Source organism: Patagioenas fasciata, chromosome 3 (genome assembly GCF_037038585.1).
Source record: "Patagioenas fasciata isolate bPatFas1 chromosome 3, bPatFas1.hap1, whole genome shotgun sequence".
Classification (NCBI taxonomy): Eukaryota; Metazoa; Chordata; class Aves; order Columbiformes; family Columbidae; genus Patagioenas; species Patagioenas fasciata.
Window position 1 is genome coordinate 101,015,196 of NC_092522.1, and position 19,984 is coordinate 101,035,179.

The window sequence follows — 19,984 nt, forward strand, 5'->3', positions numbered from 1 at the left end:
ATTTTACAATAAGGGTGGTGAAACACTGGTACAGGTTGCCCAGAGAGGTGGTAGATACCCCGACCCTGGAGACAGTCAAGGCCAGGCTGGACGGGGCTCTGAGCAGCGTGATCTAGTTGGAGATGTTCCCTGCTCATGGCAGGGGGTGTTGGACTAGCTGGTTTTAAGGTGCCCTTGCAACTAAAGCTATTACAGGATCCTGTGAAGCTGCGGTCACCAGGCCTGAGGGAGGTAAGGGGCGGGCAGGCTGCCCAGCACCGCCCCCGAGGGCAGCGGCCGGGGTCCCTGAACGGCGGGCCGGGTGAGCGGGTTGGGTCGGGCAGTCTGCGGGGAGTCGGTGGGGCCGGAGATCAGGCGGTGAGTACTGTCAGCGGCGGGCTGGGGGCTGCTGCTGGGGTCGGCGGCTCCGCGGGGCGGCGGAGGAAGTGGGCCCGGTGTGAATTGCTGCTGCGAAGTGCGGCCTGTGGTGGGGGCGTAGGGCGGGTAGCTGCTCCGCGGGCTGATCGCTGGCCGATCGCTGGCCGCGGGACCGTGTGCTGCCGCCTCTGCGGAGCCGCAGGAGCGCGATTCGCGCCGTGGCGGGGTGTGGAGGGAAGGAGGGCAGGACAGGGCTGCCTGTCTTCTCGGGGCACCCGCGCACGGGTCGGAGCCCGCACACCGGGGCTGGGTCCGCCAGCCGGGCCCCTGCCGGGAGGGCGAAAGGCGGGTCCGTGGCAGAGCGGCCTTTGCTCCGGGAAGGTGCTTGAGCGTCCTGCGGCGCTGGCCGGGGTGGGTGTCTGGGGTGACCCCACCTGCTCCCCGGCAGCAGGAGCCCAGGCCGGGGAGTGGGTGTGCGCGGAGCGGGGTTGTGTCTGGCTCTGGGTGGGATCAGAAGGGAATCGGAACCAGAGTTGCTGTCTGGAGTTAAAGGTTTCAGAATCTCTCGGGGTAATCTGCCATTCACCTCGTTCAAACGATCCTCCTAACCCAGGTGGTGGAAGGAAGGCATTTTGAGCCAAGACTTGGCCTGAATCCTGGTAGGAAGCACACACTGATTAGCAGTTAGTCTTAAGACTGCCTCGAGAGCGAGCCAGGCCCAATGCAGTCCGAGGTCTGTGCTGTAGGGTCACTATGCTGGAGCAGCCCTGTGCAGCTGTGTGTGAGGAACAAAGCGTTGCGAGGAGCTGCTTTGGGGTCCACATCCAATTAGGAAGAATGTTTAAGATCTTGCAGCTAATTCTGAGTTTGCTGTTAATTTCACATAACTTGTTTCTCATTGAAAGGCTGGTGCCTGAGTTATTTTGGACGAGGTGACTCTTTAATACAGTGATCACAGTGGTAGCTGTTACTCTGGCAACTACCTGGCTGAGGTCCAAGGAAGGTGAGATCCACTAGAACATCAAAAAGGTTTGTGATTTCTTTTCAGGTCCATTGTTGCTATTTAAGTATAATTTACCAGCTTGGCCACTCTTTTATGACTCATTGCTTTACAAAGGGGTATTCAATGCAGAGCAGTAATAGTGTCACCAAAGTACTTTGCAACCCTGTGTAAGCGTTCAGAGATTAAGCAGTGCAGTTTCAGGAAAATGTAAGCTTTTTCTTACCTGAGCAAGGAGACTCAAGCCTCGACCAATTCCTACACAGAACCGTGATGAACAAGTACAAGGTTCAACAAGGCCAAGTGCTGGGTTCTGCACTTGGGTCACAACAACCCCAGGCAGTGCTACAGGCTTGCTGAAGAGTGGCTGGAAAGCTGCCTGGCAGAGAGGGATCTGGGGGTGTTGATTGACACCGGGTTGAATATGAGCCAGCACTGTGCCCAGGGGGCCAAAAAAGCCAACAGCATCCTCGCTTGTATCAGGAATAGTGTGGCCAGCAGGACCAGACAAGTGATCATCCCCTTGTACTCAGCACTGGTGAGGCTACACCTCAAATACTGTGTTCAGTTTTGGGCCCCTCGTCATAAGAAAGACATTGAGGTGCTGGAGAGAGTTCAGAGGAGGGTGATGAGGCTGGTGAGGGGTCTAGAGCACAAATCCCTTCTCTAAATGCCTTGTTTATGTTCCCTGTTGCTGTTCAAGAATTAGAACTCCAGCTGGGCATCCAGCAGCACTAGTCTGGATGCCAAGTCTGAACTGTCAAGACATAATCAAGTCTTTATTATCAAGCACATATTTCTGTGTCAGGAGAACTTTGTTGGAAGAGGCTGAGGCATTTGGGGTTATAAGCATTGCCGGGGATTGGTGGAAACTGAGCAGTGTTTTTGAAGACCTGTATTTTGGACTGAGGTACCAGATTTCTTCTGTGAGGAGTTTGGTGAAGATGGCCAGGGATGCAGTCTCTCCTCTCACTTCTGTGCTATTTATGTGTGCCTCTTCATTGGTGTCTTTGGAACTACGGCCAAAGTTTCCATTTTGTGGCTCAATTACATACTGTGCAGTCTATGCAAGAATAAATAACCCTGCATGTAAACAGACAACACTTTGCCTTAATGATGAAGCACTCTGTTAATCTGTGACTCTGTCTTCTTATTAAATTTGCTTTGTCCTTCTGGGACCCATTAGCGATAAGAATACAGTGTTAGCTTTGTTTCCAGCACCAGGCTTACATCAGCTGCTGGGTTCATACTGTGGTGTGTGACTACCCTTGGTGTTAGTGAAATCCAAAATGAAGTGTTTCATCCCAGCGCCTTCATCCAGTGGGCTGACTTCAGCCCCCTGCTGCTGGGGGCATTGCTCAGGACTTGTCTGTCCAACAGAGGTCATGGTCTCCTTTGTTTGGTTTTGATTTTAAAGTTAATTTTCAGAGCAAATAGGTTATAAATCCCTGTTACAGTTTAACTGTTTATAAATTGGAATGGGTCTTGAAGTTGGACCAGATTATCTATAATTGATACATTGCTACTTGAGTAATGGTCAAAACATAACTAGCTAAATATGGAAGACAGCAAGCCTGGTGAAATATATGCTGGAATATATATTGCTGTTACAAGCTCATATTCCTAAAGGCAGAGCAGCATGGAGGGCTGAAGCTTCATAATGAGAGACATGAAGACAGTGCTGGTGTCTCTGAGTTGGTGTTCTTGTGAAACAATTCATTTGACATAGTACATTTTCAAGCTTGGTATGACAGGGATGCTGTCACAAAACCAAACACCTACTAAATAGATTACATCACTACAAGTTTTAAAATGTATTTATTCAGGAATATGCTACAAATCTGCTTTGGTTGTAAAACTCTCATCAGCTCTTAAAGCTGTGTTAAGATATGATTTGATAGATACTTACTACATTCTGTCATGATTCTTTTTTTAAATTGCTGCATACTCTCCTGGTAATGTGTACTATTTCTTTTTTTCCACTAATCCACAGGAAACTTGGTTGAATCAAGCCCAAGTATCTGGGTCTTCATTGCCCTTCGACTTTCACATTCATCCAACAGGGTTTAGCAGTTCGGAGTGGAACATTTTAAATGCTAATTTAAAATGTGCTTGCTATAAGATAATTTTCTTGAATTTATCAGGAAACAAGAACTCTGAAATCATGGCGGGGAAACCAAAGCTGCACTACACCAAGGGAAGGGGGAAGATGGAGTCAATCCGATGGCTATTAGCAGCTGCCGGGGTTGAGGTTTGTATCTTTCTTTGATAGGGTCATAAGATTAATCTGTGATTAAAGTAAGTATTCTTTGAAAACATTTCCCAATTACGTCTATGCTTAGAGATATGCACATCACATGTTGTGGTGCAGAATACTAGATTCAGTGATACACTGTCTCATGTGGTTTTTATTTAATGTATTCTTTGAGCAACAGTTGCCCAGTAAAAGGATTTTAACATATAAAGAGGATAGTTAAGTGTCATTTTTGAAACTTACTTTAAGCTGAGGAGATCTTAAATTGTCGTTCCAGACCAAAACTGTGTTATCTCTGAGGTTTTCTGAATGCTCATTACTTCTCCGAGTCTCATGATTGTTCTCCACTGAAAGACCATGTGTACCACATGAAAATCTTTAGAACATTATCTCCAAACAAAGTGCTTTTTATTCTTTAGTTCCTATCAGAGTGGGAGAAATCAGCAAAGCTGCAGTGCAGCTATCTACATTAACATCAGGTGAAAACCATCCTAAGGCATATTAATTTCTACATGCTATTTTTGCTTGAATACAGTGCTTTGAAATTGTTTTCTCAGAAACTATTTATATTGTGTTAGAAAGAAATGGCTTTTTAATGATGCTCAGTTGTGAATGTTGCTGATGGAGAAGCTCCAGAGCACGAGTGCTGAGGAAACGGAGATCTTTCCCTCTCTCAAATGTCCTCCTAATCGAAAAAAGCCCAACATGCCAGTGGGGGAAAAAAAGGAGATAAATGCTTTGTAACAGAGGCATAACTTATTAAAAATTTCTCAGTATTTCATGTGGCATCATCTACTTTTCAGTGGATGATTTGGTGTCTGTTAATTGTTCGGGCAGTCACGTAGGCTGGTCTTTATAATGAAGGAAGGGGTCTTTTTAAGTGTAAAGCATTGTATGTTACTGTGGGGTTGGGACACTCTAGTCCTGGGCTATTTGCTGGAGCAGAGATGAAGAACTGGTGTAGGGAGTCAATGCAATCATGAGAAGTATGGGGAATAGTGTGGAGAGGCGGAGTCTAGTTTCCAGACTTCCTTCCACTTCCCCATTCCCTTCACAGTGACACAGTGTTTCCTGTTTGTGTTTTTCAGTTTGAGGAAGAATTCATAGAAAAGAAGGAAGACCTAGAAAAATTACGCAATGGTGAGTCTGTAAACTGTACCCTGAACATAAATTCACACCAATATAGTAAAAGGACAACAGTTGAGATTTTTCTAAGACCTCCAATATGATATGACCTCTAGAGAGATTTGAGAGACCTGCTTGCTTGTGAATGCTTTCATCCCTCAGAACGGGAAATGTCTTCATGTGTTACCAGGTGTCTTTCTCAGATTCAGTGTAGTACTGCAGCAGTCTGAGTCATTTGCTGCTTTTTCTTCCCTAGATGGATCCCTGATGTTCCAGCAAGTGCCCATGGTAGAGATTGATGGGATGAAGATGGTGCAGAGCAGAGCCATCCTCAGCTACATAGCAGCAAAGTACAACCTGTATGGGAAGGATCTGAAGGAGAGAGCCTGGTATGGTAACAGCGCTACCATCCTTACTAATACTCTTCTGTTGTTTCTAAAATTTGTGAGAAGAATATTGCTTTGAAATATCTGCATGTAAAGGTGCATATACATCTGCCAGTGCTTTGTCTCCTTGGATCCAGGGATTGGATGAATGGACTTTCTGATGGATAAATATAATAATATAATAATATAATAATAAAGGCTAAGTTTGCCTTTTGTTTGTTTGTTTTACTGGAAAGCAGTAGTAAAAACTACAGCTGACTGCAAAAAATGAAATGTCTTTAAAGCGTTCTAATTTACTTATTCAAAATCTTTCACAGCTAATTTTAAAAAAGACATGTTCAGCGGCTTAATGCTACTGAAAGTTTAAGCAATATTTCCTAATATTACTTTGCTATGTAAGCTGTAGATACTTTCCATTGTCATAACTAAAAGGATAATGCAAAAGCAAAAATCCTTATTTACTCTTTTCTTAAAAACCAAGTAATGCAGAAGGTAAAGTCCTTAAATCTAAGTGACTACAACTTATTGTAAAGGGTTTATTCTGTGATAATGGAGGGGCAACTCCAGAGATCGTGGGGATTACTATGCACTGGCATGTCTGAGCTGGCAATTGGCAATTTATTGTTTGATTCTTTCATAATTAGACCTCAAAACTTTTTTTTTTTCACTAGAGTGGTTTGCTTATGTGGTCTTTTCTCCCACAGTATAGATAAACAGGTTATCAGTGGAAAACAGTGTGAACTCCACTTTAAATGCATTAGTTGCAGACTCTTATTTATGCCTGGCTTGTTGCCTTTTTATAAAGATCTGTGCTTTGAAAAAAACTGAGCTGTAATCAAAGTGGAAGAACAAGGAAGCAAACTAGTGTCTTAATGCTACATTCATTAATCAGCACTTTACTCCATTATCACTTCAGCATTGTATTTCAGGAAAATAACCAAAATGAAATGTTCAAATGATAAATGTTAAATAAAAATATTTGTTTCAGGATTGACATGTATGTGGAGGGAACAACAGACCTGATGGGAATGATCATGTATCTCCCTTTTCAACCAGCTGACACAAAAGAAAAGAATCTTGCCTTGATCATTGAACGAGCTACAACCAGGTACTTTCCTGTTTATGAAAAGGTAAGTGATATATCACCAGTAGTCCACAGACAGTAAAGTGGGGTACAGGGTCGCTCCCAGCCCACTCCCCTGTCCCCACACACCTCCCTTCCAGAAGGGAAGCAACAGTACAACTCTGGAACTGTATGATGGAGCCAGTATTCAGCCATGTGAAAAGAGGGCCACAAAATCATATTGGGTGGGTTTCAGTACTGAGTATCTTTGCTGTCTTCATTAAGACTCTTCAAAGAACAGATCCTACTTTTTAAACTGAGCTACTAAGCTACTCTGATAGCTCCTAGCATTTTGCATAAATTAATAATTTAAATACCTGTGCCAGATTTCAGAACTTATTGTTTGAAAGCATATATACTCTTGCTGTTCAACATTAAATATAATTGGGCTTTATAGTTAAGGTCCTAATTCTGTGATTTTTCTCAAACTCATTGCTTAAACATGTTCTACTTACAGACTATTACTGTCTTTTTCTGAATTACTATTTGGGCATCCTTAGGTATGCACAAAGAGGCTCTGCAAACAAGATAGATGTATTATAGCTTAAAAGCATAAAGCAATTATTTACTGGCTTGCATGTGCTCAAGAGTTGGCCTCTGATGAGCTGCATGAAGCATTGGTATGCTTGCTGCCCCAGTAGAGCACATGCAGAGTCTGGCTAGGGAAGACTTGGTCAGGAGGGGACGGGTTGTTCTGTGCTTCTCCCTGGAATGTAGGCTGGGTGTTACTTAGTTGCCATTTTCTACCAACTTGCTGTTTGTTCTGGTGCTTTCTTTTTCCTTTCAGGATATTTTAATTTTTGTGTGTGTATTAACATTCTCCTGTTTGAATTGAGCCAGCTGTGATCCTAATCTCACTATCCTACTTCTGTTTGTAGTTTTACCTTTTGTACCTGGTATAGTTGTACTATACAGACTCTCACAGTGCTTTTTCAGAGCGTAGCAGTCTCCTTGGAAGTCTGTGCTAAACATACAAAGCTGTGTTGTTTCAGAGCTGGGCCAGGCTTCTAGCTTGAATCCTTGGTTCACAGGCAGCTGAAGTCCATTCAAAAAATACAGGACTTGATGCAATTTCATGTTGCTCTTTATCAGAGCCTTGAATTGCACAAGTGAAACCCACAGAGGCTGCCCTGTGAAAAAAAAAAAGCGCACATAAGTGACATAAGCCAGCACTCCGGTAGTCAGAATTCACACAGATCCACGGCCATACCAATGGAAGGCAGTGCTGAGAGAGGTTGATTGTACGTGCTGATCTTTGCATCCCCCGTGGTAAGGCTGTCTGTTACCTGGCTGAGGAAGTTATCCTCAGTGCACTCCAGGAGTTTCCTGGATTACTTACAGCTCGCTGGGCTACTTTTCCAGCAGATGTTGGGGTGGTTAAAGTCCCTGCGCAGGAAAAGAGCCTGCAAGTGCGATGCCTCTTGTAGCTGGTGTGAGAAGGCTTCATCAGTCGTCTCCCCCGATCAGGCAGCCTGTAGTAGACACCAACCATAAGGTTCCCGTTGTTGCCCTGGTCTCTGATTCTTACCCATAAGCTTTCGACCTGCTTGTGGTTATTCTTCAGGGACAGGTCTTCACCACTATCCAACTCCTGATGTAGAGGACAACCCCTCCACCCCTCCATCCTCATCTGTCCCTTCTGAACAGCCTGTAGCCATTGATCACCACACTCCACTCATGGGATCCATCCCACCAAGTTTCAGTAATGGCAACTAGCTTGTAGCCTTCTAGCAGCATGGTGGCTTCCAGCTCCTCCCGTTTGTTGCCCATGCTGCATGCATTGGTGTAGAGGCTCTTCAGCTTGGCTGTCCGCTGTGTCACCTTCTTAGAGGAACACCCCTTAGTTCCTTTGAAATATTTCACTGGTGTTGCCTTGTTGGTTTCCGTTACCTCAGGAGCCCCTGGCTTATTTCCATAAGAGCTCCGGTGTGCTGCAGTGTACCCAGCATGTCTCAGAGCCACAGGTTGAGGGCCATCACTAGCACCCTGTGCCTCTAACCTTGGTGTCCCATCCCACAGCTTGTCATGGGCAAGCGTGATACTATCACCCTCCCCTTTGTTTTAGTGTGTTTGCTCACCGGACGAAAGTATTTAAAATAATCCTTGTTCACAGCTAAACTTCTCCATGATTTTTAGCCTAGCTAACTTTGTTAGAAGGATTAATAATTTTCCTTCTTTGCCAGCTGTTTAAATTGTATTTTGATGCCGCTTAGCAGGACTTGCAGTCTATGTGTTATGCAATCCTGATAGAAAGTACCGGTAGCTATGAGTGTTCACTTTAAACAGCAGCCAGATAGAGCAGCAAAAGGTAACATGAAGCACTGCAGGTGATCTGGTTCTGATGCTCTGGTTGGGAATTTCCCTATGGCTTTGATAGACAAGCTGTGGTGGACCTTATTGGAGCAGTATGGGAAATAACTACATGAAGTTACCTTGCCTCTTGTCAGAGGTTACTGCCTCGTCCATAGTAAAACTGGCAGGTGGGACTAGAGAAGGAATCAGCTTCCAAAGTCATAGACTGATGTCCTAGTTTTAGTACATACTTGTTGTTGAAGTGTAGCGTTAAGAGTGTGTTAGGCACAGACATATTTCCTTCTTCTGCTACAAGGGTGATAGTCTTCGGGAAAACGGTAGGCTGGAGAGCTGGTAACTGTTCTGAAGCTGTGCTGCAATATTCACCACCACAATCCTTCCCAAAAGGAAGAAGGGTGGAAAGGCAGGAAGGTGGGAAGTTCCTTAATTCCTGGCCTGTTTCAAACTAATGAGCAATTTTAAATTTTGCTGAAACAACTGGGAATTCACATGACTTTTTTTTTTTTTTTAAATCAAAGTACACTGCAGGTAAACTGTCCTGACTGTCTCTTACAGTTACTTTGGTCCAGTTTTTATGATTTAAGTCTTTGTTATGGGACTGGACTTGCTACAGTTACCTGGTGCAGTAGATTAGAGTGAGTGATAGGTCCACACACACTGAAACATGAGTTCTAATTTAATTTCTTGTTCTGAGAATACCTGTCATTTTCTGACTTTACAGATTTCCTGCATAGATTTACTCTGCCATGTATTTCTGTAGAAGTCCACTTGTAATGAAATACCTAGATAAAAGTCTTACATCTTATGTGACTTTTTCATTGATATTTTGTAGGCCTTAAAAGATCATGGCCATGATTATCTTGTTGGCAACAAGTTAAGCTGGGCAGACATCCATCTGCTGGAAGCCATTTTAATGGTAGAAGAATGTAAGCCTGATGTACTGTCTGCATTCCCTCTGCTACAGGTTAGTAACCACCTGATGTCAAGATGGAGTGTAACATACAGATGTCACTGCCCAGTTTTAAATGCTAATTGATGTTTAAATCTCTGAACCATTGTACTATCTAACTGACAGTTCTCTGGTCTGCTTGTGTTGACCACAACAACCTGAACACACGTGCTCTGCTTTGTCCCCAGAGCTGCTGGGAGCTCCCCCTTTCTCCAGCTCTACTTTTCCCAGCTGTTCTCAGCTGGCAGGAGCTCACTGACTAACCCTGCCAGTTGGGTCCTGTAACTGCTCCTTCCATGTCTTCAAACACAGCAGTTGGCATCAGGAGGGGAAGTCTGCAGCCTGTTGTATCTGCAGTTCCTGTCCTTTTTTTTTCTGACAAAATTATATTTTGAAGAAATCATATACAAGAGCTGTTAAGTATATTATGTCTTGTCTTCCACGGTGCTTTGCATTGAGGTATTACTGCCCTTGTCTCTTTTTTTTTTTCCTTTTTTTTTTTTAATGGAAAATGCTGAATGCTGAGCTGGCTATAAGGAGCTACTGCGTTTCTCTCTTTAGTGAGTATGTCTGAGAAGTAAAAATCCAAGTAACTTGATTTATAAACTATAAAGGATGGAATTATGGTTTCATGACTCTCATTGGCTTTATTGCTGCTTCTTACAGGCTTTTAAAGGAAGAACAAGCAACATTCCAACAATCAAAAAATTCTTGCAGCCTGGCAGCCAGAGGAAGCCACCCCCAGACGAGAAGTTTATTGCCAATGTGAAGAAAATATTCAATATGTAATCGTGTGGCTGCTGAAGATAACACAACTGCAGTGCATTAGCAGAGCTGTGCCTTGTTAAGTGTAAACTGCATAGATGTGCTCTGTGGCTTGCATCATGTGATAATCATTGAAACATGATACACTTTTAAATTAGAGTAGAAGACTGATTTGGACCTGTTGAGTCCAGAAAGTGGTATTTCATGGAGCAGTTACATGAAATAAAATATGCTGATACTTTGTGGGTTTGTTTTGATTTGGTTTTTAATTACAATGCGTGCCTGGTAGGGTAAAATGTTTCAGTTGCAACTTCCAGAGTACTGTGCAAAGAAACCCCTCTTCCCCTTCCTCCCCACATTTTAATAAACTGGAGAAGAGCCACTCCATAAAAATGGGGAAATGATTTAAATTTGGGCCAGAATCTATCATTTTTTCCTCACTAGGTCATCTCCTAGATCAAAGTTCACTGTCCCCCTGCTGTATTTCACTGCTGCTCTGTACATTCAGAGCTGTGGTTTAAAAAGTTAATGACAGATTCATGATCCTCATAAATTTATGGGCAAAAGTAAAAAAACCTGTTTAATCCCCACATTAATCTCTCAAAAGAGATTTTGTTCACTGAGAGATCGAGTCCATGTGTTCAATTCACCTGATATGGTTTTCAGCCATTGAAGCCACCTATCCCCTTTGTCTTTCTTTTTGCTGCTTGGCTAGATGGGTCACAGCAAGGAAAATGCCTCTTGATTGTTTTTGTTTGTTTGTTTTTTGTAAAGTTTTACCTATTCCAGTCGCTTCCCAAGTAGTTGTAGAGAGAACTGTACTTCCTGCTTACATGTTCAGTAAAATAATTTTATCTCAACAGTGCTAAAAGCATTCACTGCTATTTTGGACTCTTTACCCTTATTTTGTGGGAACCATCGCTGTCCTCTTGAAGAACTGTGCCATGAACTATTCATCTTCCTTGCAATTAGTTGTTTTTCTCAGTAGGACTCGAACTGATTAGGCCGTGTGTAAACAGAGCTGCTGCCCAGCAACGTTAACTCCTTTTCTGACCTATGCAAAAGACCTGCTATGGTACGTGGCAGTTCAATTCCTCTGATATCGCTTGAAGTTCTGCTTCAGGATGAAATGAACCACATTTTATGTGTCCAGCTGTCACCTCAATCTGACGTCCATAACACACCAGCTCAATCACCTGAAAGCCTGGCAAGACCCGGATATGACTGATAACAGCATTTGTTAGCAAAAGATTCCGGTACTGGAAGCTGTGGTTTAGGGCTGGTGTTTGTTTTAGGGTTTGGTGGTTTTTTTGGTCCTTTTTTCTTTCTGGTCAGTTGTGCCTTACACATTTGAGCTGCTCACAGCACCTTGTCACCACCTAAGCCCCTGCCAAGAATAATAAACCTGGTATTCTGCTGATGGATTTGCACAGCACTGAGATCTACATATGACACCCTTTGTAAGCAAGCACTGTATGAAAAAAATGAAGCCAAATTTCTCTTTGTCTTCAATAGTGCACTCACCCATATTCAGTTTCCTATCGATTTGGCTGCACATTCCTGTGGAGGACTCCAGCAAGATAATCTGCATAAAACCACACTGGCAAACCTGTTAAAGAGGACTGAGACTGAGAGTTTAGAACCTATTTGTGCAAGATGGTGAAAATTCCTCAGCTTGTGGTTCATGTCAGTGGGAACTTAGAGCACAGTACATGCTTTAAACCAGCAGTGAGTACAGAGCAGATCACCAGACTCTTCCAGTGACAAAACCGCTCTGGTCTGCAGAAAAAAATGAGGAGCCTTGAACATTTTATGTTTTATTTGAACACTGATGATAGTTTTTACATGTAGAACCAGTGTCAGAAAGAAAGGTGGCTTTTCTAGTGCAACACAGTACAGGCTCATGCCTTTATTGATTAGTGACTGACAATATGATTAGAATTGATTACTTAATCTGAGAAGCTACAAAATTATGGTTCAATACATCTTCTTAGCATAAACGTATTATATATATTCTTCTCTCAGAGATACAGTGCAAGACTAACTCAATTTCTTGGGGTGCTCAACACCCCTGAAAGAGATCAAACTTACAGGGAAAGATCTCTTGAGTCAACAGACTGCTTAAATGAAAGTAGATCAAAATATATCCTCAATAAAACATTGGTTTTAGTTTCTAAAAAAAGCTTTCAAAATATCAGCAAATGTCAATAATCATATTACAGGTACAGACCTTTTACAGAAAAGAAATGCAAGGCAAGACTCATGTTCAAACTTGTCTTTCAAGTCTGGAGAGCTTGCCTTTTTGTTCGCTGGCCAAGGCAGTCATACTTCGGTTCTCAAGCTGCTAAATTCTCCTACAGCAGCATAAAAACAAGCCTCAAAATCATCAAAAGGCTGAAAAAAAACACAACACAACAGAACAAAAACCATAAATACAGCTGTGCATGAACAAAACCAGCTAAAGTCATCATTAAGTAACAGCGCATTCATAAATACCTGACACTACAGCCCCCAGCAAGCAATCTTTCAAAATGTCTAAATCTACTGCCTCAGCTGTCTGCCCAAGCCTGAAAAGCCAACCACAATGGAAAATAACATTTTCCAGCTTTAGTTATGATTCTTAAATTTTGCATCTTGACAATTTGTGTCTGATTTTTTCCTTTCTGTATGTATTTGGAGTAACACAGTCCATGGAGTTTTACGATCTGGTGACAATGAAGCAACAGTCATTCTCCCATCAGAAGACAGAGATTCTGACTTACAGTTGAAAAATATTTTGAGTTACAGACTCAATGGGGAAAAAGTTTCAACTTAATAATTTAATTCCAAAATAATAAGTACAGAAAATTCTGTTTTACAGAATGCCAAAATAAGCACCAGCAACATAGTGATCAGACTGGTTGGAAACATCATGATTTGCAGTAATACTGACCAAAGGCTCTAGGTCAGGTCAAAAATGTCCCAGCTTTCAAAGGTGCTGAGTAGCAGTGAATGCAGCACTTCTGAACCGAAGTGTTGGTCTCTTTTAAGATGACTGTGTTGTATTAAACTAGATGACTGATTTTACACATATGTGTTGAAAAACACTGAGGCTTACCTCAGGTTCTTTCAAGAACCTTATCAGTATGCATTAATATTTAATTACAGATATCTCCTTTCTTTGCTGAGCAAGTCACTCCATATCTGATGTATCTGCTTAGTCAAATGAAAAATCTGCCCACTGGAAACAGGACTGTGACCTCAAAACTAATTTAACTTAAAACAGTTGTTGGATGAGAGTAACTTCCGCTGATACTGGCTTGAATCAGATATTGAATGGCAACTATTTCAAAATCAGTGAGATATTTACATTAAGATCCTCAATACATGTTTACCTCAGGCATGCTAGTAGTCCGGCTGGCATTAATTTCTTGGACCTCTTGAACCTCATTCCCATTATAATGGTCAAAAGAAAAGCTGAAACTGTAAAAGACAATTCAATATATTTATGTTCTCACTTCTCCCACTGGACCATTCAGGAACATGGAGAGTCATTGCTATGTTTTGTTATGAACTACAATTCAAAAAAACATTAGATCAGAGAGAGGGCCTATAAAACATTCTTGTTTTGCCAAAATACACGGTTATGATTTCTTTCAGCTACAAATACGGTTTCCTGGTACAGCAGAATGCTAAATCCTATTCCACAAATGCTAAGTAACTTCGTCAAACAGTGAATTCTGCTCTTCCACATCTAAATTCACAGGGATACAAATAAAGTAGGAAGAATCTTCATCATAACAGTGACATGCATGCTGAACTACAAGAACAGTGTCTCATAAATCCCATCACCCTAGATCATTGCAGGTGTTTTCTAAGTAGAGCATCCTGCTTCATCTCTTTTCCTTTCATAATGCTGGCTCTTCATCTGCTGAGCCTTAAAAACTAGATGGGAAGGTTTGCCAGTTGTTTTCACTACAGCATATGGCTACCAATGTCTCCTTCATCAAGACCACAAGCTCCCTTGTTTCCTTTAGCTAGGAGGGAGCCATCCTTATCTGTGACAAGAGGTGGACAGCCCAAGAGGGCAATAAATGCAGTGCAAGTAGCAGAGAACAAACATCATGAAAGGAATTGCATCTTCTTCCTAGAGCAATTTTACGTAAAAATGGAGGTAGCAATGAACTGATAAGGCAAGGTGGTTTCCTATGAGTGCTACATAAATGAGAACATTGATGAGAACGCATAAACTCTGCAAAGCTGGCTAACTTCATTAAAGACTGTCAAATGAAATGGTTCCTAGAAGCAGCCAGAGAGGCAGGACTTCTCATGGGCAGCTGGGCTTTATGGCAGTTACACAAATCCCTTCCCTTTTTTATGGAGCAGTTAAACCATCTGGTTAATCACTGTAGTTCCTTGTGTCCATAAGTCTTTCATGGCAAACCAGCTAATGTGACAATTATTGCGCAGTTTGTATCCCAGCTTTCTTATCAGCAAAGGAAAAATGCTAAGTCACACTATTTTTTTCACTGGGAGCTAAGGATACATTACATTATGCAAGACTGGATCCCACACCTACTTTACTTCTCAAATTACATTATAATCTGTAGCTTTAATGATTTTATTCCAGTACTTTCCCATGTTTCTCAGCTGGATTTCACAATATTTGCAGTGCTAGGCAATCATCTCGTAACAGGAGGAGCTGCCAAACGGTAACGCACACCTGCTCGCTTTGTGTGAATCATCTGCCTTATCTGGCAGTTACACATTTAAGCTCTTGAATTCTGCAAGCTAAGTTGAAGTGTATAACTCTATTAAGAAAAAAGCAACATTTAAACCAAAGCAATGCTCAAAATTCAATACGAGAGAATTTTACATGCAATTCTGGAAACTGCTTGTTTTTGTTGGTTTTTCTTTGTTTACTACAGTGAAATACTTACACAACGATATCTTCACATTTCTTGGATCACATGTTACGCAGTAAGCTCCGTAACCAGCCACAGAACCAAAGGTGAGACCAGCAGCTAACGAGATTTTACTACCTGCAAGAAACCATTCAAATGTTATTTCTCAATACATCTTTAAGCTCGATCTTGACATAGGAGTTCTGCCTCTACAGAGTATTATCCAAATATTTTAGAACCAGAACAAATTTTCCCACAGTGCGGCTAGTGCACACATTGTGCACAGCGAGGTAATTTTTCTGTAACTGGGTCATCCTCTTGCATGGCACTGGGGAAAGGTGACTAGATTAGAGGGAGATGAAGAAGATCTCGTAATACTTGCAATTTGGGAAAAATAATTTTTGAAGCACAAACCTAAATTTGGCTATTTTCTCTACCATACATAACTTTAGAAACATTTTTATATTTCTCTGGACTAGCTGTTGATTTTAACTACACATTGCAGCACTTGGGAGTCTCCAAAAATGTTACAAATGTGTCAATATATAGAAAGGGCAAATTGGACAACAGGTGTAGTCATAAACCTTTCAGTTTGACATCAGTCCTGGACAAACAAATGGTATCATCAACATCACATTCAATGAATGATGTATTGAAAATCAGTTAAAACAATTAGATGACAATGAAGACGAAAGTACAGTTTTTAAAAGTAACTCAGTATCTTCTTTCAGTGCTATGACAAAACTGGTTCATAAAGCCCAGAGTTTCAGTAATACACCTAGATTTCTGAACAGGCATTTGACGGGGTACCGTATGATAGAAGTGTAGAATCAGTACAGCAGGCATTAACTGGATTAAGCTGGTCCCCAAATGTTTAAAAAATTAAGAAATCCAGATCCCCAGATGTCTCTTAGCTCCCAGCCCTGTTATACTGAATATTTTTGACCAGGAACTTGCACGAAAACACAAATTACTACCAATAAAAAATAATCTAGATTTGCCACAAGGGCTAACCAACTATTAAAGGTGAAGAGAACAAGCAAATGGGAGTCAGTGAGTGCAGCTGTGTGCAAACAAAAAACTACAGTGTTTTCTTAAATTCAAATGAAAATCCATGTTTCTAAGAGCAAAGCATATGCACGCTACACAGGGAAACAGTGACCCTGAGTTGCAAGAATCGGGGTGTAAAACAGCCACAGCAAAGAAGACTGATGTGCTCCTGGGATCTGCACTTTGAGGGAGAGCAAACAGGGACCACGCTGGAGACCCCGCCTGGATGTCCCCGGTAGCACCGCGACCTCTGCTGGGATGTGGTGCCCAGCCGGGCGCTGCTCGCTGGAAAGGACTGCAAAAATGACTGAAATGTGGAAAATTTGCTTTATAGTACATGATAACCTAAGACCTGATTATCTTAGAGTTAGTATCAAAGAGATAATTAACCACTAGATCAGCATATGCAGGTAAAGGGTTTTCTTTCCAGAGTACACATGGAAATCTCAAAATCAAGCCAGGATGACTCCAAAGAAAATAAGCTTTAATCAAAGATCACAGAATCACAGAATGTTAGGGATTGGAAGGGATTTCAAAAGATCATCTAGTCCAATCCCCCTGCCGGAGCAGGAACGCCTAGATGAGGCTACACAGGAATATGTCCAAGCAGGTTTTGAATGTCTCCAGGGAAGGAGACTCCACAACCTCCCTGGGCAGCCTGTTCCAGAGCTCTGTCACCCTTACTGAGAAGAAGTTTCTTCTCAAATTTAAGTGGAACCTCCTGTGTTCTAGTTTGAAACCATTACCCCTTGTCCCACCGTTCGTTGTCACAGAGAAGAGCCTGGCTCCATCCTCGTGACACTCACCCATTATATATTTATAAACATTAATAAGGTCACCCCTCAGTCTCCTCTTCTCCAAACTAAAGAGACCCAGCTCCCTCAGCCTTTCTTCATATGGGAGATGCTCCACTCCCTTCATCATCTTTGCTGCCCTGCGCTGAACTCTCTCCATCAGTTCCCTGTCCTTCTTGAACTGAGGGGCCCAGAACTGGACACAATATTCCAGGTGTGGTCTCATCAGGGCAGAGTAGAGGGGAAGGAGGACCTCTCTCAATCTACTGACCATCCCCCTTGTAATACACCCGAGGATGCCATTGGCCTTCCCAGCCACAAGGGCACAGTGCTGGCTCATGGTCATCCTGCTGTCCACCAGGACTCCCAGGTCCCTTTCCCCTATGCTGCTCTCCAACAGGTCGTTCCCCAACTTATACTGGAACCTGGGTTTGTTCCTACCCAAATGCAAGACTCTACACTTTCCCTTGTTGTATTTCATTATTTTTTTCCCCACCCAACTCTCCAGCCTGTCCAGTTCTCTCTGGATGGCAGCACAGCCTTCTGGCGTGTCAGCCACTCCTTCCAGCTTGGTGTCATCATCAAACTTGAAGATTATCTGCTGGGGTCAACACAGGAAAAGCTACAGGGAATGAGAAGGTCCAAAATACACTGAAGGTCAAAGATAACATGACAGCCACTTTTTGCCCTGGAAACAAACTCATCGGTTAGAGTAACAGAAAAAAGTGAGCACTTAAATGCTTAAGTTGACCCAAGTAAATCTCATGAGACTCAGCTAATTTTTAGTGCAGGATGGATTTAAGATGCAGTAATGCAGCAAAGTTTTCATGTTTCATATCAGTTCTTTTTTATAAAGCACAGCAGCAATGAAACTTATAATTTCTAAATCCTACTGTCCCTGTGTTTACCTTTACGAGTGTATCCTACAACACCTCCAACAGCCAGCAATGCAGCATATGCAAAACCAATCCAGTCAATAGCCATGGTCCCAACTCTGGAGAAGAAAACACATTGGAAATGAGGACAAACAAGTTCCCTCCTCCTCATAAAAAAAAAGAAAAAAAAAAAAAGAAAAAAAAAGAAAAAAAAGTCATTACTTAAAGTGCTCTAAATAACACTACACTCTCCTAAGTCATGTTTGACTACTGTGTTGAAACACTGAAATGGTGACAGTGTGTCTATTGGCTACTTCAATTATCTTTTCACTAACTGCTGCTCTTCCTTTCACCCCAGTATCTACGTATACTGTATTTCCATTTGGGAAAATTGGTATGTCAGGCATGTATTTGGAATCTCTTTTTCCATTAAGAATACATGCATGCAAGCTAAAAGCTTGTCACTGCCTGAAGTATCACATTTATTGCACTTGTGCCATACAGTGGATCCAGGCAGATGCAATGGACACATACAGATCTTCACAGCACACAGCTTGGAGCCCTGTCAACCAGGCTGTCCCTGCTGTCCTTCAGGCGGGATGTCAGAGGCCCTGCAGCACCAGGCAGAAAGAGTTTTCAGAGTCGACACAAAGCTTCCAGGCAGAAACCTCAGCCGGCTTCAGGAAGCTATAGATACAGAAGCTTTATCCTGTTTCTGTCTACACACCTTTTGTTTCAACTTTAGATGTTGGTGTATTATCCTAAGTTAAGCTTCTGTCCTCCCAGAAACATTCTAGAAGTTACTGCGGTGACACCGATCCCCGCTGCCCCGGCTGAGCCACAAGTGTCCCCACCGCTCGGAGCCATGCACATGACCCCTCCATCTCCCCAGTTAAGTGCACCCTTAATTAAGTGCCAGCTTCCCTTGAGCAGGTGTGGCTTCGGTCTCAGTGTTAAAGGGGTGGCAGGAAAGGGCAGACATCATAATTTCACATCAAGCCTTTAATATTAAGGGGAGCAACTCACAGCGAGCCTTCCCCCCCCTCCCCTCCCAGCTGTCGCCCCCCTCGGGAAGGCAGGCGGTTTTAGGGACCCACAGCACCCCCAAGCGGAGGCCTGCGGAGCTGCAGGGGCTCAAAGCCCGGCCTTCCATTCGCCCGGCACCCGCAGCCCAGGCAGGCAGGCGGCCCGAGGCCAGGAGCTTTCCCGCGGGTGGGGACTCCCCGTCCTGCCCGCCGCGCCCCCCGCCCGCTTCCTCCGCTTCTCCCGCCTCCGCTCGGTGCAGCCTCACGCTCGCTTCCCCGCCCTTGGCGGCCGAGCCTCCGGAGAAGGCCGGTGGCCGCGGTCGGGGAGTCCCGCCGCCCTTCCCGCAGCCCGCCCGCTCTCGGCCGCCCCCGCCGCGGCTCAGGCTCGCTGGACCCCTCTCGGCCGCCCCGCCGTACCTCGTCCCGCCGCGCCCGCCCCGCTGCCCTTCGACCTCCACCGGCCCCGCCTCTCGCGCCCGGCGGCCACCGAGAGACGTCCCGGGCCCTCTTCCGTCGTTCGGCTGAGCCAGTGGCGCCCGTCGAGCCGCCCCCTCCGCGGCTGCTGCCCCTCGGCGGGCCGGCTCCCGGGCGGGGGAAGGAGGGCGCCGGCTGCCATCACGGCGGCGCCGCCGCGGGGCTCGGCTGCGCTGCCGCTTGCGGAACTGCTTGCGCGGGGGGAGCGGCGGTTTGTGTCCTGGCTCCGGGGCTGGGGGCTTGTGGGACTCCTCGTCCTGCCCTCAGGCGGCTCGTCTGCCAGGGCTCCACGGCCAGCAGAACGGTCCAGGGCTTATTTTAGTCTTTTAAGCCTGAAAACCCTGGCCCGCCTTGCCGGGGATTGAAGAAGTGAACGAGAGAGTTGTGTCTGCAGAGCCACTTGTCCCCGAAGGGTGCCCGTCGCTGGGCAAGGGGCTGGGGTGTCCTGCCTGTGCCATCCCAGAGACACCCCACGACCCGGCAACAGGGTCGTCGCTGTGCCGGGCACCCCTCTCCCCATCACACAGGGTGGCTTCTCCTTCTCACAGAATCACAGAATGTCAGGGATTAGAAGGGACCTCAAAAGATCATCCAGCCCAATTCCCCCCTGC

The 19,984-nt window shown here is 44.1% G+C and overlaps 2 protein-coding genes across 9 annotated transcripts; one reads left to right on the plus strand and one right to left on the minus strand.

Annotated features, from left to right (window-relative positions):
• Positions 1–252: 252 nt before the first annotated feature.
• Positions 253–10,515, plus strand: LOC136099275 (glutathione S-transferase). 6 transcript variants are annotated; one of them, XM_065833268.2, is made up of 8 exons: positions 253–357; positions 1,263–1,386; positions 3,502–3,608; positions 4,700–4,751; positions 4,993–5,125; positions 6,111–6,252; positions 9,391–9,522; positions 10,174–10,515. In XM_065833268.2, exons 3-8 carry the CDS (start codon positions 3,522–3,524, stop codon positions 10,294–10,296), a joined length of 669 nt encoding a protein of 222 aa, XP_065689340.2. In that variant the 5' UTR covers positions 253–357; positions 1,263–1,386; positions 3,502–3,521; the 3' UTR covers positions 10,297–10,515. The 6 variants fall into 6 exon arrangements, with proteins under 6 accessions (XP_065689340.2, XP_065689342.2, XP_065689343.2 ...); XM_065833270.2 differs by having other exon boundaries at positions 1,263–1,360; XM_071806996.1 differs by having other exon boundaries at positions 275–301; positions 1,263–1,360.
• Positions 10,516–12,073: 1,558 nt separating this feature from the next.
• TMEM14A (transmembrane protein 14A) lies at positions 12,074–19,416 on the minus strand. Of its 3 annotated transcripts, none has more exons than XM_065835040.2 (5): positions 19,317–19,416; positions 17,908–17,993; positions 15,192–15,293; positions 13,647–13,734; positions 12,074–12,666 (listed from the first exon to the last, which is right to left on the minus strand). In XM_065835040.2, exons 2-5 carry the CDS (start codon positions 17,981–17,983, stop codon positions 12,627–12,629), a joined length of 306 nt encoding a protein of 101 aa, XP_065691112.1. In that variant the 5' UTR covers positions 17,984–17,993; positions 19,317–19,416; the 3' UTR covers positions 12,074–12,626. The 3 variants fall into 3 exon arrangements, with proteins under 3 accessions (XP_065691112.1, XP_071663099.1, XP_065691113.1); XM_071806998.1 differs by lacking the exon at positions 19,317–19,416 and adding an exon at positions 19,166–19,285; XM_065835041.2 differs by lacking the exon at positions 19,317–19,416 and adding an exon at positions 18,409–18,578.
• Between the last annotated feature and the right edge of the window lie 568 nt (positions 19,417–19,984).

Coding starts and splice junctions, on each gene's coding strand:
- LOC136099275 (XM_065833268.2), top strand. CDS start 3,522: ATGGCGGGGAAACCAAAGCTGCACTACACCAAGGGAAGGGGGAAGATG. Junction 6,253..9,390: donor ACTTTCCTGTTTATGAAAAG/GTAAGTGATATA, acceptor GATATTTTGTAG/GCCTTAAAAGATCATGGCCA. Junction 9,523..10,173: donor CTGCATTCCCTCTGCTACAG/GTTAGTAACCAC, acceptor TGCTTCTTACAG/GCTTTTAAAGGAAGAACAAG.
- TMEM14A (XM_065835040.2), bottom strand. CDS start 17,983: ATGGCTATTGACTGGATTGGTTTTGCATATGCTGCATTGCTGGCTGTT. Junction 15,294..17,907: donor TGTAGGATACACTCGTAAAG/GTAAACACAGGG, acceptor GGTTTCTTGCAG/GTAGTAAAATCTCGTTAGCT. Junction 12,667..13,646: donor GGACTACTAGCATGCCTGAG/GTAAACATGTAT, acceptor GTTTTTTTTCAG/CCTTTTGATGATTTTGAGGC.